The following is a 15,256-nucleotide window of genomic DNA, read 5'->3' on the forward strand; positions in this document are numbered from 1 at the left end:
AGAATTAGGAACAGGAGTAGGCCATCTAGCCCCTCGAGCCTGCTCCGCCATTCAACAAAATTATGGCTGATCTGGCCGTGGACTCAGCTCCACTTACCCGCCCGCTCCCCGTAACCCTTAATTCCCTTATTGGTTAAAAATCTATGTGTCTGTGACTTGAATACATTCAATGAGCTAGCCTCAACTGCTTCCTTGGGCAGAGAATTCCACAGATTCACAACCCTCTGGGAGAAGAAATTCCTTCTCAACTCGGTTTTAAATTGGCTCCCCCCTAGTTCTAGTCTCCCCGACCAGTGGAAACAACCTCTCTGCCTCTATCTTGTCTATCCCTTTCATTATTTTAAATGTTTCTATAAGATCACCCCTCATCCTTCTGAACTCCAACGAGTAAAGACCCAGTCTACTCAATCTATCATCATAAGGTAACCCCGTCATCTCTGGAATCAGCCTAGTGAATCGTCTCTGTACCCCCTCCAAAGCTAGTATATCCTTCCTTAAGTAAGGTGACCAAAACTGCACGCAGTACTCCAGATGTGGCCTCACCAATACCCTGCACAGTTGCAACAGGACCTCCCTGCTTTTGTACTCCATCCCTCTCGCAATGAAGGCCAACATTCCATTCGCCTTCCTGATTACCTGCTGCACCTGCAAACTAACTTTTTGGGATTCATGCACAAGGCCCCCCAGGTCCCTCTGCACTGCAGCATGTTGTAATTTCTCCCCATTCAAATAATATTCCCACTTACTGTTTTTTTTCCCAAGGTGGATGACCTCACACTTTCCGACATTGTATTCCATCTGCCAAACCTTAGCCCATTCGCTTAACCTGTCTAAATCTCTTTGCAGCCTCTCTGTGTCCTCGACACAACCCGCTTTCCCACTAATCTTTGTGTCATCTGCAAATTTTGTTACCCTACACTCTGTCCCCTCTTCCAGGTCATCTATGTATATTGTAAACAGTTGTGGTCCCAGGACCGATCCCTGTGGCACACCACTAACCACCGATTTCCAACCCGAAAAGGCCCCATTTATCCCGACTCTCTGCTTTCTGTTAGCCAGCTTTCTGTTACAGGAGTGCAACCATCTCGGGGAGGGCAGGGGGGGGGGGGAGAGTTGTGGGGCTGGAGGAGATTAAAGAGATAGGGAGGGGCGCGGGCATGGAGAGATATGAAAATATGCATGAGAATTTTAAAATCGAGGCGTTGTGTAACCGGGAGCCAATGTAGGTCAGTGAGCACAGGGGTGATGGGTGAACTGGGACTTGGTGCGAGATAGGACACAGGCAGCCGAGTTTTGGATGAAACAAGAACAGAAAGTGTTGGGACACACTCAGCCGGTCAGGCAGTATCTGTGAGAAGGTCGTGTTTCTCTCTCCACAGATGCTGCCTGACCTGCTGAGTATTTCCAGCATTTTCTGTTTTTATTTCAGATTTCCAGCATCCACAGTATTTTGTTTTTGTATCAGTAGATAGATAGCACTTCTATCTACTCTCTATATCCTGAAATGTTTTTTTTCTTTTTTCAAGTGGTTTATCTGGGAGGTCATCTCCTGTGTGTGTGTCGGTGTGTGGGCAACCTTCCCCGCTGCCCGTGCATTTCCGAAAACTGTGGGCGCGCTTGGCTGTGATTTTCCTTCCATTAAAATCATTATTTTCTGAACTGCGCCTGTAGATTCCCCCACTTGTGGCATGCATGTGGAAATTCTCACACTAATTACCTCATAAAAATGTTTGTGCATGTGATTAATACATTAAATGTTGATTGTGGATGTGTGTGAAGTCGGGAAGATAGTTTACAGAGCACAGGTACTTTTTCTCAGCCGAGGGGGAAGTGTTTTGAGGGATTTGTCTTTTGTAAAAGTACAAAATATTAGAGTCAACACTGCATCCATTAACACTTCTTTTCAAAGTAGTTTTGGGGCCTAAATTGCCCCTTCCCTTAAGGCCTGTTACCGCTGAAAATCGGCAGCCACGCTGCGGAGTGCAACGGCCGCTGATTTTTGGTGTAATGGCCGCCATTTTGGAAATTCCGCTCCTGCGATATCCCAGCGGTGATCCGCTCCGCTCCTGTCACTCCATCCTAAGTGCATCAGCAGAGCGCGCACCGCCAATGTCCCCCCCCGCCCAGCCCCGATGGCGAAATTCCGCCGAAAAAATCTTGCTCCCGCCTCGCGATGCCAAAAGCTGCTTTTTTCTGCCGGTGCAGCGAGGGTGTAGTCCTCCTAAAATGGCGGTGCGGCTCCCCGTAAAGGGGAGGACCTACTGCCGCTGCCACCATGTTTTTTTTTTGTCATCCGACTGCCATGTCGGGCCGACAATTATGTCCCTGGGTTCGGCCGGGCCGCCAACAGGCAGCTTGACACCCCCTCTTGTGTGCCAGGCCGCTGGCCAGGCCGAAACCCTCCCTGGTGGCCCAGTGGACTGAACTTAAAGAATCGCGCAAGCTCTCCCCTTTAAGTGAAGGGGAGAGCCGTGGTGACACGACGGCACTGTGATGTCATGACTGACAGCGGCGGACAGTCCACCCGCCCCCAACTTCCGCCCCTCCAGACTGCCGCACTGCCGCCCCCATTATGACTGACTTCCGGTCCGCCGGGAAAAAAAAGCCAAAGAGCGGAATTTTGCTCAAGAGGCCACCGCATCCACCGTGCCGGTAAAAACACGAGAAACAGGGTAGGCGCCTCCCGTTTCCAGCGGAGTGGGCAATGACTCCCCTTAATCCGCAGGCAGGAGGTAAAGCAGTAAATTTTAAAAAGTGTCCTTTCACCTTCCAAACCTGGTTTTCAATCCAGCCTCGATTGCCATGCCAAGTGCTGCAGTTTCAAAATGTTCAAACTTAAAACCGTCCACGATTTTGGCCCAAATTGCTGCCAAATTGTGAACGAGAGTGACTAATGTGTGAGATGCTAATGGGCCATTGATGGAAGTGGTGGCTGTGCCTCTGAGGTTATGATCAACTGTTGAGACAGAATAAAGGCAGATTAACAGAATAAAGGCCGCTGGCCTCTGATGATGTTGTGTGTGAAAAGAAAAAAAAAATACTTCCTCGTTCTCCCAACTCTGAAATCTCTCCCGTTTTCGAGTACAAGATTCACACAAAAAACCAAAACTATAAAATGCAGAGTTTGTTCAGAAAAAAAGCCCCCTATAATACAAGTGCAAACTGTGAGATTTGTGTAACTAAATCTTAATTTTCACTTCCTTTTTCTCCCAAGAGGATATGTTCCTGAGTACGTTTTCCCCTGCTCCTCCCATTTTCTTTGTCCGGCTGGCCTGACAGGTAGTCACGAGGGCAGGTGCATCATTTACTTCCAATGCCCCTTGTAGCTCGCTGCCAGGAGACGAGAGGTGTGACTCTCTCAGCCAATGTTTCCTCCTCCAGTCTGGAAGACACTGCAGCCGTCCCACTTATAATGACTCGGATCAGAAATGTGGGGAGAGTGAGGCTCAAGTCAGCCTCCGTCCCCTCACTCCACCGACCCCTCCCCCGCCCGCCACATTGAGAATTGGCACACCGGCACTCCAGTGCCATCCCACTGCACGGAGGCCATTGATCGTAACTGCACCCATGCAGCCTGCACCTGGCTCTTTCACTTTACATTCAGTGCTAATGTCGAATGAGGAGAGATTGGGTCGACTAAGTCTGTATTCACTAGAGTTTAGAAGAATGAGAGGGGATTTCATTGAAACGCATAAAATTCTGACTGCGTTGGGACAGACTGGATGCGGGGAGGATGTTTCCCCTGGCTGGCAAGTCTAGAACAAGGGGGTCACAGTCTCAGGATACGGGGTAGGAAATTTAGGACCGAGATGAGGAGAAATGTTTTCACTCAGAGGGTGGTGAACCTGTGGAATTCTCTACCACAGAAGGCTGTGGAGGCCAAGTCACTGAATATATTTCAGAGGGAGATAGATAGATTTCCAGACACAAAAAGCATCAAGGGGTATGGGGAGAAAGCGGGAATATGGTGTTGAGATAGAGGATCAGCCATGATCATAGTGAATGGCAGTGCAGACTCGAAGGGCCGAATGGCCCACAACTGCTCCTATTTTCTATGTTTCTATGAGACATTGGAAGAAGGCGACAGCGAATGTTGTGGCTATACCGGTGCTAATTAGCGGTGTGTGCATGTTTCCTGCCCAGGATGAGTTGGATGAGCTACGATCGGAAATGGAAGAAATGCGGGACAGCTATCTGGAGGAGGACGTATACCAGCTGCAGGAGCTCCGCAGAGAGGTGGATCGTGCCAACAAAAACTGCCGGATTCTGCAGTACCGTCTCAGGAAAGCCGAGCAGAAGAGCCTCAAAGTCGCTCAGACTGGCCAAGTGGACGGGGAGCTGATAAGAAATCTGGAGCAAGACTTGAAGGTAAGGTGGATCCCTTTGGCACACTGTGCCTGGTCAATTCAATAACCTTGTTCTAAGTACCCATGAACAAAATGGGACAACAATTCCGGGCGGGCAGATGCCTCCGACCAAAAATGTTTTAACGAAAGTACCTGGTGGTCCCGGAGGAATGAACACTTCCGGCTCCGAGGCCTAGATGCGCAGCCCAGCGCAGAGGCCCACATATCCCAGGAACGTAAGCGCAACCTGGGATCATGTGGGCCGGACCACCAATCACCTAATAATGAGTGAGTTCCATTTGTACAAGCTCCCATTACTATCAATGAGAACATACCCCAAAAACACAGAAACACAACACAATAAATAAATAAAACGTCTCACATACTTAAATATAATTACATAAAATGTTTGAGGAAAAAATTTATTTTTTTCAAAATGTTTCCAAAATGTTTTAATAGGGTTAAAAATAAACTTACCTTAATGGACAGGGTTTTTGATATAAAAGTTATTGATAAAATGTAATTTTTCTATCTTTTAAAACTCTTCCGCTAGTAAAAGCAAGCCTTATGCCTGCTTTTACCAGGCATAAGAGTTTGAAGGACATTCGCTGGGCAAGAGTTGGGCAAATAACCCAAATCTCTGCCCGCGAAGGCCCTTCTCCCGGGGATGCGTTGGAACTGGCATTGTGGATTGCAGTACATGGGCATCGCGCGCCTAAACCCGGAACTTGTGGAGCCTCTTCGGGCACGTGCTCACATCGTACGCACCCAGAGAGGCCGCAATTTCAGGGCCAATAAGTGCAGAGTGTTCCACGAGATACCAGTGCAATGCTGGATCAGCAATGCCACAAATGTACTTTTGCAGGGTGGGGGAGAGAAAAATCTTCACCCAGCTACAAGTCCCGCTTCTGTTGTCTGTATCCGTGCCACTTAGCTCAGCAGCATTAAACCTATCTACACACCAGCCAACTGTGTACTGACAGAATCGTTTAATCTCCCTTACTCGATCTCGGATTTACAAACTGCCGCTCTCGAACCAGTTTCATTCATGTTCAGTCACATACACCTTCATTCATTCATGTGCACCCACTCATTCAGATGACTCATTCATACACATTCTTACTCATATGAATTGCCATACTCATACACATGTACACTTCTGTACACATCATAAAAATAGAACATTTTGGAAATTCATAACAGGTCCACTAGCATAGTTAAAAGGAAAGATCGGCAATGTTTTGTGTAAGCTGCACCTTTCAGCGCTTGCAACTTTTTCTTTTTATGCATGAATGTCATTCACGCCTCCGTGAGCGCTGTGCTCACTTATGCATTAACTTGTTCTTATATTTCAAATTTAAATTTTCAAAATTCTTACCATGTGTGTCTGTACGTGTGCGCAAAAATTCTGCCGTGCTCCAGGAGTGTGAAGGAGAATATCCCGGCCATTGTGTCAACGGTTGAAAATAAATGAAAATCAATTTGGAGAACTTTTTCTCTCACCAAATAACCGCACTGTGAGGAAGCCCAAAAATTTACTCATTGTGAAGCAAGTATCTGTTTTTCCACAACAATAATATTTTGCTTCCCAATTTTTCCGCCTCCTGAAGCCACTGTGATAGTATTCTACAAGCCTTGCCCTCAGACCACTCAGCCAAGCGATAATTCTTAGTGTCTGAGCCTGGCCAGTAATTGTTGGCAGACAAGTCAACTGTGAAAGGCATCACAGTCACCCATTCCTATCCTGAGCATATACACACACTCACAGAAACAGACACACACACACATACACACACACATGCACATACACACACACAGATACACACACACACACACACACACACACACTCACAGACATACACACACACAGACACACAGACACACACACACATACACAGATACACACAGACACACACACACACACTCACAGACATACACACACACACACTCACACTCAGACACACACACACAGACCCAGACACACACACACACACATAGATACACTCACATAGACACAGACACAGACACACACATACAGACACACACACACAGACACACACACACACAGACACACATACACACACACACACAGACACACTCACACACATACACAGCCACACTCACAGTCACACATACACAGACAGACACACACACACACACATACACACACATACACACACAAACAGACAGACACAGACACACACAGACACACACAAACAGACACACACACACAGACACACACACAGGCACAGACACACAGGCACAGACACACACACACACACAGACACACACACACACAGACACACACATACACAGACACACACAAACAGACACAGACACACATACACGGACACACACATTTACAGACACACTCACACAGAGACACACATATGGGGCTCATTATGACCCTTTCAGCCAAGGGACACCAAGCCTACCTGTAGCACCCTCTACCGTTGCCAATGAGCTGAGAACACAACATGAACCGAAGCCCAATCTGTATGCTGCAGTATCACATTATGCAATGCACTATAGAGAGCCTTGAGGAATTATTGTGAAGGATGCCATTCCAGGGCATGCCAGCAATTTGAATTGCGCTGACTTTGTTGTTTTGCTCTTGTTCCCAGGTTGCCAAAGACGTGTCCGTGCGCCTGCACCACGAACTGGAGAGCGTCGAGGAAAAGCGTGTAAATGTAGAAGACGAGAACGAGTCCCTTCGACAGAGGCTAATTGAAGTCGAAATCTCAAAGCAAACACTGCAGAATGAGCTGGACAGGATCAAAGAGGTAAGCGGAGGGTCCTGAGCATCTCAGACGCTCCTCATGTTGGACAGTGCTGCCGCATGTAGAAGCCACCCTGCGTGTCTTGGCCATCGGTGTTTGGAAACCCAGCAGGTATACGCTATAGGACGGAGTCAAAAACACTTGACGGTGACGCAACGTTGCACGCACAAGCCTTTCTCCGTTGTGACTTTCCTTTTGTGTTGCGGATCTTTCCTAGTGTCGTGGGGGGCGATAGTCTGTAGTAATCAGCTACGTGTGGAGCATCCCCACCCCACCCTGAGTCAGGAGCGCGGTGCCACATGGCTGCTGTTTACATTTCATACCAGTGGAACCATGTACCCGGTGTGATGTATGCACTTGTGAGTATGCTCACAGGTTTGTAGAACTGTTGAGAGCACGCGGTGTCCATTGGTATGCTCGTGCCCTTCCGCGAGAGGTGGGTGCTGGAGGGACTGGAGTGCATCATTACCCTCGGCAACCAAATTTTAATTTGATTTTATATGTTTTAAAGTTTAATTTGTTTTATTGACGGGTTTTAGTGTCCTCCTCCCATTTTAGCCAGGGGGCACTTGTATAATTCGTGGTTTTAGTTCCCCAAAAAACCCACACAAAACCCAAAAAAACAAAAAAAGGGCACTTGAAAACTGTTTGGAGTGTCCCCCCCTTTTAATCAGGGGGCACTTGATTTAATTGTTTTTGTTTTGCAACAAAAGAGTTGTAGAGCTGTTGAGAGCATGCGGTGTCCACCGGTACACTTGTGCCCTTCCACGAGAGGTGGGCGCTGGAGGGACTGGAGTGCATCATCAGCCACGGCACCCAAATTTTAATTGATCCGATTACTGTCCAAAGTTTCTTTTGTTTAATTGTCGGTTTTTAGTGCCCCTTTAATAAGGGGGCATTTGATCTGCAGATCAACCAAAATAGTTGTCAAGCTGTTGAGTCCATTGTTAGGATGGCCGAGTGGTCTAACGCGCCAGACACAAGGACTGTAACTCTTACCTTACCAAAGGTTGGTGTATTCTGGTCCCTTTCTAGGAACATGGGTTCGAATCCCACTTCTGACATTGCTTTTCCACCTGTACGTTCATGGCCTTCCACGAGAGATGGGCACCAGAGGGACTGGAGTGCATCATCGCCCCCGGCAATTGGATTTAAATTTCCATTTAAAGTTTTATTTGGAAATTTGTGGGTTCTAGTGCCCTTGTCAAAAGGGAGCACTTGATTTAAATGTTTTACTTAAAATAGTTGGAAAGCTGTTGAGTTGTGAGCCTATCACGTGATGTTCACAAGACTCAATAAAACTCCGGCCAGTTAGGTTTAGGGGAATCCATGATGAGGCAGGTGGTTGTGAGCCTGGTGGATGAACTGGTAATGTGCAGTGTGATTGTTAAACCGCTGCTAATAAACTAACTAGTTCTTAATAGCAATGTGTTGCTATGAAGTATTAAGCAAAGAACCAATGAAGCAAATACATTATTCTCGGTGCCACAGGATAAATCTTAAACTGATGCCATCATAGAAACATAGAAAATAGGTGCAGGAGTAGGCCATTCGGCCCTTCGAGCCTGCACCACCATTCAATAAGGTCATGGCTGATCAGTCACCTCAGTACCCCTTTCCTGCTTTCTCTCCATACCTTGATCCCTTTCGCCGTAAGGGCCATATCTAACTCCCTCTTGAATATATCCAGTGAACTGGCATCAACAATTCTCTGCGGTAGAGAATTCCACAGGTTAACAACTCTCTGAGTGAAGAAGTTTCTCCTCATCTCAGTCCTAAATGGCTTACCCCTTATCCTTAGACTATGTCTCCTGGTTCTGGACTTCCCCAACATCGGGAACATTCTTCCTGCATCTAACCTGTCCAATCCCATCAGAATTTTATATGTATCGATGAGATCCCCTTTCATTCTTCTAAATTCCAGTGAATATAAGCCTAGTCGATCCAGTCTTTCTTCATATGTCAGTCCTGCCATCCCGGGAATCAGTCTGCACTCCTTCGCTGCACTCCCTCAATAGCAAGAAGGTCCTTCCTCAGATTAGGAGACCAAAATTGAACACAATATTCAAGGTGTGGCCTCACCAAGACCCTGGACAACTGCAGTAAGATCTCCCTGCTCCTATACTCAAATCCTCTCGCTATGAAGGCCAACATGCCATTTGCCTTCTTCACCGCCTGCTGTACCTGCATCCTAACTTTCAATGACTGATGTACTATGACACCCAGGTCTCGTTGCATCTCCCCTTTTCCTAATCTGCCACCTTTGAAATAATAATCTGCCTCCCTGTTTTTGCCACCAAAGTGGATAACCTCACATTTATCTACATTATACTGCATCTGCCATGCATTTGCCCACTCACCTAACCTGTCCAAATCATCCTGCAGCCTCTTAGCATCCTCCTCACAGCTCACACTGCCATCCAGCTTAGTGTCATCTGCAGAGTTGGAGATATTACACTCAATTCCTTCGTCCAGATCATTAATGTATATTGTAAATAGCTGGGGCCCCAGCACTGAACCTTGCGGTACCCCACTAGTCACTGCCTGCCATTCTGAAAAGGACCCGTTTATTTCTACTCTTTGCTTCCTGTCTGCCAACCAGTTCTCTATCCACCTCAATACATTACCCCCAATACCATGTGCTTTAATTTTGCACACTAATCTCTTGTGTGGGACCTTATCAAATGCCTTTTGAAAGTCCAAATACACCACATCCACTGGTTCTTCCTTGTCTACTCTACTAGTTACATATGATGATTATTCTTCTAACCCCAGCCACTATCCTGGACATGAACTGTATCCCATTGCCTGCTGGTTCCAACAGTGTATCAGCAATTGCTTGCCTCTGTGCAGCCCAAAACTGGCTAGCTCTGGATGTTAATGCTCGTTGCTTCGTACCCAACCTCTAGTAACATACTAATGCACCTCTTGCTTTTAATCGGACACTGCTGTTCGTGTCAGTTCATTTCTGCTGACATTGTTTGTTCCTGCACTGAAATTTCCTGCATATTCAGACTTTATTCTAAGTATTCTGTCATTCAGGTAACCAAAATCCACTGGTGGTTTTATTGTAAAATATCAGATTGGAGTGCATTCCTGCTGCTATGACTTCTTTTTCCAGATCAGGATAAATGGTTCATTCTCTGGTTGGCAACCAGTAACTAGTGGGGTGCCGCAGGGATCAGTGCTGGGACCCCAACTATTTACAATCTACATTAATGACTGAGTGTTAACGTAGCCAAGTTTGCTGACTTTACAAAGATGGGAGGAAAAGCAATGTGTAAGGAGGACACAAAAAATCTGCAAAAGGACATAAACAGGCTAAGTGAGTGGGCAAAAATTTGGCAGATGGAGTATAATGTTGGAAAGTATGAGGTCATGCATTTTGGCAGAAAAAAAATCAAAGAGCAAGTTATTATTTAATGGAGAAAGATTGCAAAGTGCTGCAGTACAGCGGGACCTGGGGGTACTTGTGCATGAAGCACAAAAGGGGTACAGCAGGTGATCAGAAAGGCCAATGGTATCTTGGCCTTTATTGCAAAGGGGATGGAGTATAAAAGCAGGGAAGTCTTGCTACAGCTATACAAGGTATTGGTGAGGCCACACCTGGAATACTGCGTGTAGTTTTGGTTTCCATATTTACCAAAGGATATGCTTGCTTTGGAGGCAGTTCAGAGAAGGTTCACTAGGTTGATTCCGGGGATGAGGGGGTTGACTTATGAGGAAAGTTTGAGTAGATTGGGCCTCTGCTCATTGGAATTCAGAAGACTGAGAGGTGATCTTATCGAAATGTATAAGATTATGAGGGGGCTTGACAAGGTGGATGCAGAAAGGATGTTTCCACTGATGGGGGAGACTAGAACTAGAGGACGTGACCTTAGAGTAAGGGGCCACCCATTTAAAACAGAGATAAGGAGGAATTTCTTCTCTCAGAGGGTTGTAAATTTGTGGAATTCGCTGCCTCAGAGAGCTGTGGAAGCTGGGCCATTAATACATTTAAGACAGAAATAGACAGTTTCTTAAATGATAAGGGGATAAGGGGTTATGGGGAGCGGGCGGGGAAGTGGAGCTGAGTCCATGATTAGATCAGCCATGATCTTATTGAATGGCGGAGCAGGCTCAAGGGGCCGTATGGCCCACTCCTGTTGCTACTTCTTATGTTCTTATGTTTATCTTTGAACCTGTGATGTGTCTGATAGGGCACATTTCAGCTCTGCACTTGGAGTGTCGAGATACGTTTTTTGTAAATCAGCCTATTGTATTGGCCAAGTGTGGTGTGTAACTGCTATTTTGTTCAGCACTGTTTTTTAATGCCAGGACATAAAATAAGACTGCTGAGTTGTTTAGCTGTATCTTTTTACAACACAATACTGTCAGAAATGTGCTGATAAAGAGAAGTTCAGTGTTAATTTTTCACACGACTTCATTGCAGCTAGATTTTAAGGTGCCCCACTGGACTATTAGACTCTCCAATGCTGCTGTGTTTCAAGCCTAGATTCTTGAAATGCTTTATATCAAAAAAAATACTATGGACTATTATAGAATCATAGACTCATAGAATAGTACAGCACAGAAGGAGGCCATTTAGCCTATTAATTTTGCATTGGCTCTTTCGAAGAGAAATCCAGTTAGTCCCACACACCCGCTCTTTCCCTCATAGCCCTGCAATATTTTATCCTTCAAGTATTTATCTAATTCCCTTTTGGCAGATTACTATTGTATCTGTAGCCAGCATCCCATCAGGCAGTACATTCCAAATCCGAACCACTTGTTGCATAAAAAGTTTTTCCTCATGTCGCCGCGGGTTCTTTTGCCAATCGCCTAAAATCTGGGCCCTCTGGTTATCAACCCTTCAGCCATTTGAAACAGTTTCTCTTTATTTACTCCATCGAAATCCTTCATGATTTTAAACTCCTCTGTCAAATCTCCTCTTAGCCTTCCCTGCTGCGAAGAGAACGTCCCCAGCTTCTCCAGTTTATCCACGTAGCTCCCTCATCCCCGGACTATTCCCGTAAATCTCTTCTCTACCCTCTCCAAAGCCTTCACATCCTTCCTAAAGTGTGGTGCACAGAATTGGATACAATTCACCAGCTGCGGCCGAACTAGTGCTTTATATAGGTTTAGCATAACGTCCTGGCTTTTGTACTCTATTCATAAAGCCCAGGGTCCCATGTGCTTTATTAACTGCATTGTTAACCTGTCCTGACAACCTTCAAAGATTTGTGTCCAAACATCCCCAGGTCTCTCTGTTCTTGCACCACCTTTAAAATTGTACCATTTAGCTTGTATTGGCTCTGCTCATTCTTCCTACCAAGATATATCATCTCACACTTTTCTCCATTGAATTTCATCTGCCACGTGTCCGTCCAGTTTCTCCTCAACTCCCCTCTAAACCTTCAACCAATTACTTTAAATCTATGCCCTCTGGTTTTTAAATCTATTGACCCATCTGCTAAGGGAAATAGGTTGTTCCTATCCACTCTATCTTTAAGTCCTTCATAATTCTATACACCTCAATAAAGTGTCCCCTCAGCCTCCTCTGTTTCAAAGGAAACAACCCCAGCCTATCCAATCTTTCCTCATAGCTAAAGTTCTCCAGTCCTGGCAACATCCTCGTAAATCTCCTCTGTACCCGCTCTAGTGCAATCACATCTTTCCTGTAATGTGGTGACCAGAACTGCACGCAGTACTCCAGCTGAGGCCTAACTAATGTTTTATACAGTTCAAGCATAACCTCTCTACTCTTATATTCTATGCCTTGGCTAATAAAGGCAAGTATCTCGAATGCCTTCTTAACCACCTTATCTACCTGTCCTGCTACCTTCAGGGATCTGTGAACATGCACTCTAAGTTCCCTCTGTTCCTCTACACTTCTCAGTGCCCTACCATTTATTGTGCCTTGTTCGACATCCCCAAATGTATGACCTCACACTTCTTTGGATTGAATTCCATTTGCCACTGTTCTGCCCACCTGACCAGTCCATTGATATCCTCCTGCAGTCTACAGCTTTGTTCTTCATTACCAACCACACGCCAATTTTTGTATCATCTGCAAACTTCTTAATCATACCCCCAACATTCAAGTCTAAATCATTCACATTCGACCCATTGCAATCATGTTTGTTTAAAGTTGTAGCTATTGTTATTTGTGATTGATATAACAGGATATTTGCCCTTCATTTTCTTCACCCATTGTTCTCTCCCGTGATATCCTTGAGCTGTGCAGTACCATTGCTGGGAGGGAGATTGAGTAAGTTACTTCTGGCATCCACCAATGCTACTCTGAATGGTTCGCCAGGTGGCATAGATATCACACTTTCGATTGGATTCCTCCACAGTGTAATGAAACCTCTGACTTTAAAATTCTTATTGAAACTTATGAGAGGGCTCGACAAGGTGGATGCAGAGAGGATATTTCCACTCATAGGGGAAACTAAAACTAGGGGACATAGTCTCAAAATAAGGGGCCGTCCATTTAAAACTGAGATGAGGAGAAATTTCTTCTCTCAGAGGGTTGTAAATCTGTAGAATTCTCTCTCCCAGAGAGCTGTGGAGGTTGGGTCATTGAACATATATAAGGCGGAGATAGACAGATTTTGAGCGATAAGGAGGGGGGTAGTGTTGCTGGTTAAAGAGGAAATTAACGCAATAGTAAGGAAGGACATTAGCTTGGATGATGCGGAATCTGTACAGGTGTATGGGTAGAGCTGCGGAATACCAAAGGGCAGGCAACGCGACTGGGAGTTGTGTACAGACCAGCAAACAGTAGCAATGCGTTGGAGGAGAATTTCCTGGAGTGTATTAGGGATGGTTTTCAAGACCAATATGTCGAGGAACCAACTGGAGGGCTGGCCATCTTAGACTGGGTGATTGATGCCAATTCATTGGATATATTCAAAAGGGAGTTAGATATGGCCCTTACGGCTAAAGGGATCAAGGGGTATGGAGAAAAAGCAGGACGGGGTACTGAGTGAATGATCAGCCATGATCTTATTGAATGGTGTACAGGCTCAAAGGACCGAATGGCCTACTCCTGCACCTATTTTCTATGTTTCTATGAGAGAGGATTAATTAGCAATCTTGTTGTGTGAGGCCCTCTGGGGAAGAGTGACCATAATATGGTAGAATTCTTTATTAAGGTGGAGAGTGACAGTGTTAATTCAGAGACTAGGGTCCTGAACTTAAGGAAAGGTAACTTCGATAGTATGAGACGTGAATTAGCTAGGATAGACTGGCAAATGATACTTAAAGGGTTGACAATGGATAGGTAATGTCAGACATTTATAGATCACATGGATGAACTTCAACAATTGTACATCCCTGTCTGGAGTAAAAATAAAACGGGGAATGTAGCTCAACCATGGCTAATAAGGGAAATTAGGGATAGTGTTAAATCCAAGGAAGAGGCATATAAATTGGCCAGAAAAAGCAGCAAAGCTGAGGACCGGGAGAAATTTAGAATTTAGCAGAGGAGGACAAAGGGTCTAATTAGGAGGTGGGAAATAGAGTATGAGAGGTGCAGCAGGAAGGCGAATGGAATGTTGGCCTTCATTGTGAGAGGGATGGAGTACAAAAGCAGGGAGGTCCTGCTGCAACTGTACAGAGTATTGGTGAGGCCGCACCTGGAGTACTGCGTGCAGTTTTGAGTCACCTTACTTAAGGAAGGATATACTATTTTTGGAGGGGGTACAGAGACGATTCACTAGGCTGATTCCGGAGATGAGGGGGTTACCTTATGATGATAGATTGAGTAGACTGGGTCTTTACTCGTTGGAGATCAGAAGGACGAGGGGTGATCTTATAGAAACATTTAAAATAATGAAAGGGATAGACAAGATAGAGACAGAGAGGTTGTTTCCACTGATTGGGGAGACTAGAACTAGGGGGCACAGCCTCAAAATACGGGGGAGCCAATTTAAAACCAAGTTGAGAAGGAATTTCTTCTCCCAGAGGGTTGTGTATCTGTGGAATTCTCTGCCCAAGGAAGCAGTTGAGGCTAGCTCATTGAATGTATTCAAGTCACAGACACATAGATTTTTAACCAATAAGGGAATTAAGGGTTATGGGGAGCGGGCGGGTAAGTGGAGCTGAGTCCACAGCCAGATCAGCCATGATCTTTTTGAATGGCGG

At 45.6% G+C, this 15,256-nt stretch overlaps 1 protein-coding gene across 2 annotated transcripts in view; it reads left to right on the forward strand.

Annotated features, from left to right (window-relative positions):
* The window catches only part of LOC139277476 (microtubule cross-linking factor 1), a 354,944-nt gene that overhangs the window by 18,076 nt on the left and 321,612 nt on the right, over positions 1-15,256 (forward strand). For both annotated transcript variants that reach the window (XM_070895978.1, XM_070895987.1), the window contains exons 2-3: positions 4,144-4,368; positions 6,971-7,129. In XM_070895978.1, the coding sequence (XP_070752079.1) occupies positions 4,144-4,368; positions 6,971-7,129 (384 nt within the window). The remainder of the gene's footprint in view (positions 1-4,143; positions 4,369-6,970; positions 7,130-15,256) is intronic.

Source organism: Pristiophorus japonicus, chromosome 1 (genome assembly GCF_044704955.1).
Source record: "Pristiophorus japonicus isolate sPriJap1 chromosome 1, sPriJap1.hap1, whole genome shotgun sequence".
Classification (NCBI taxonomy): Eukaryota; Metazoa; Chordata; class Chondrichthyes; family Pristiophoridae; genus Pristiophorus; species Pristiophorus japonicus.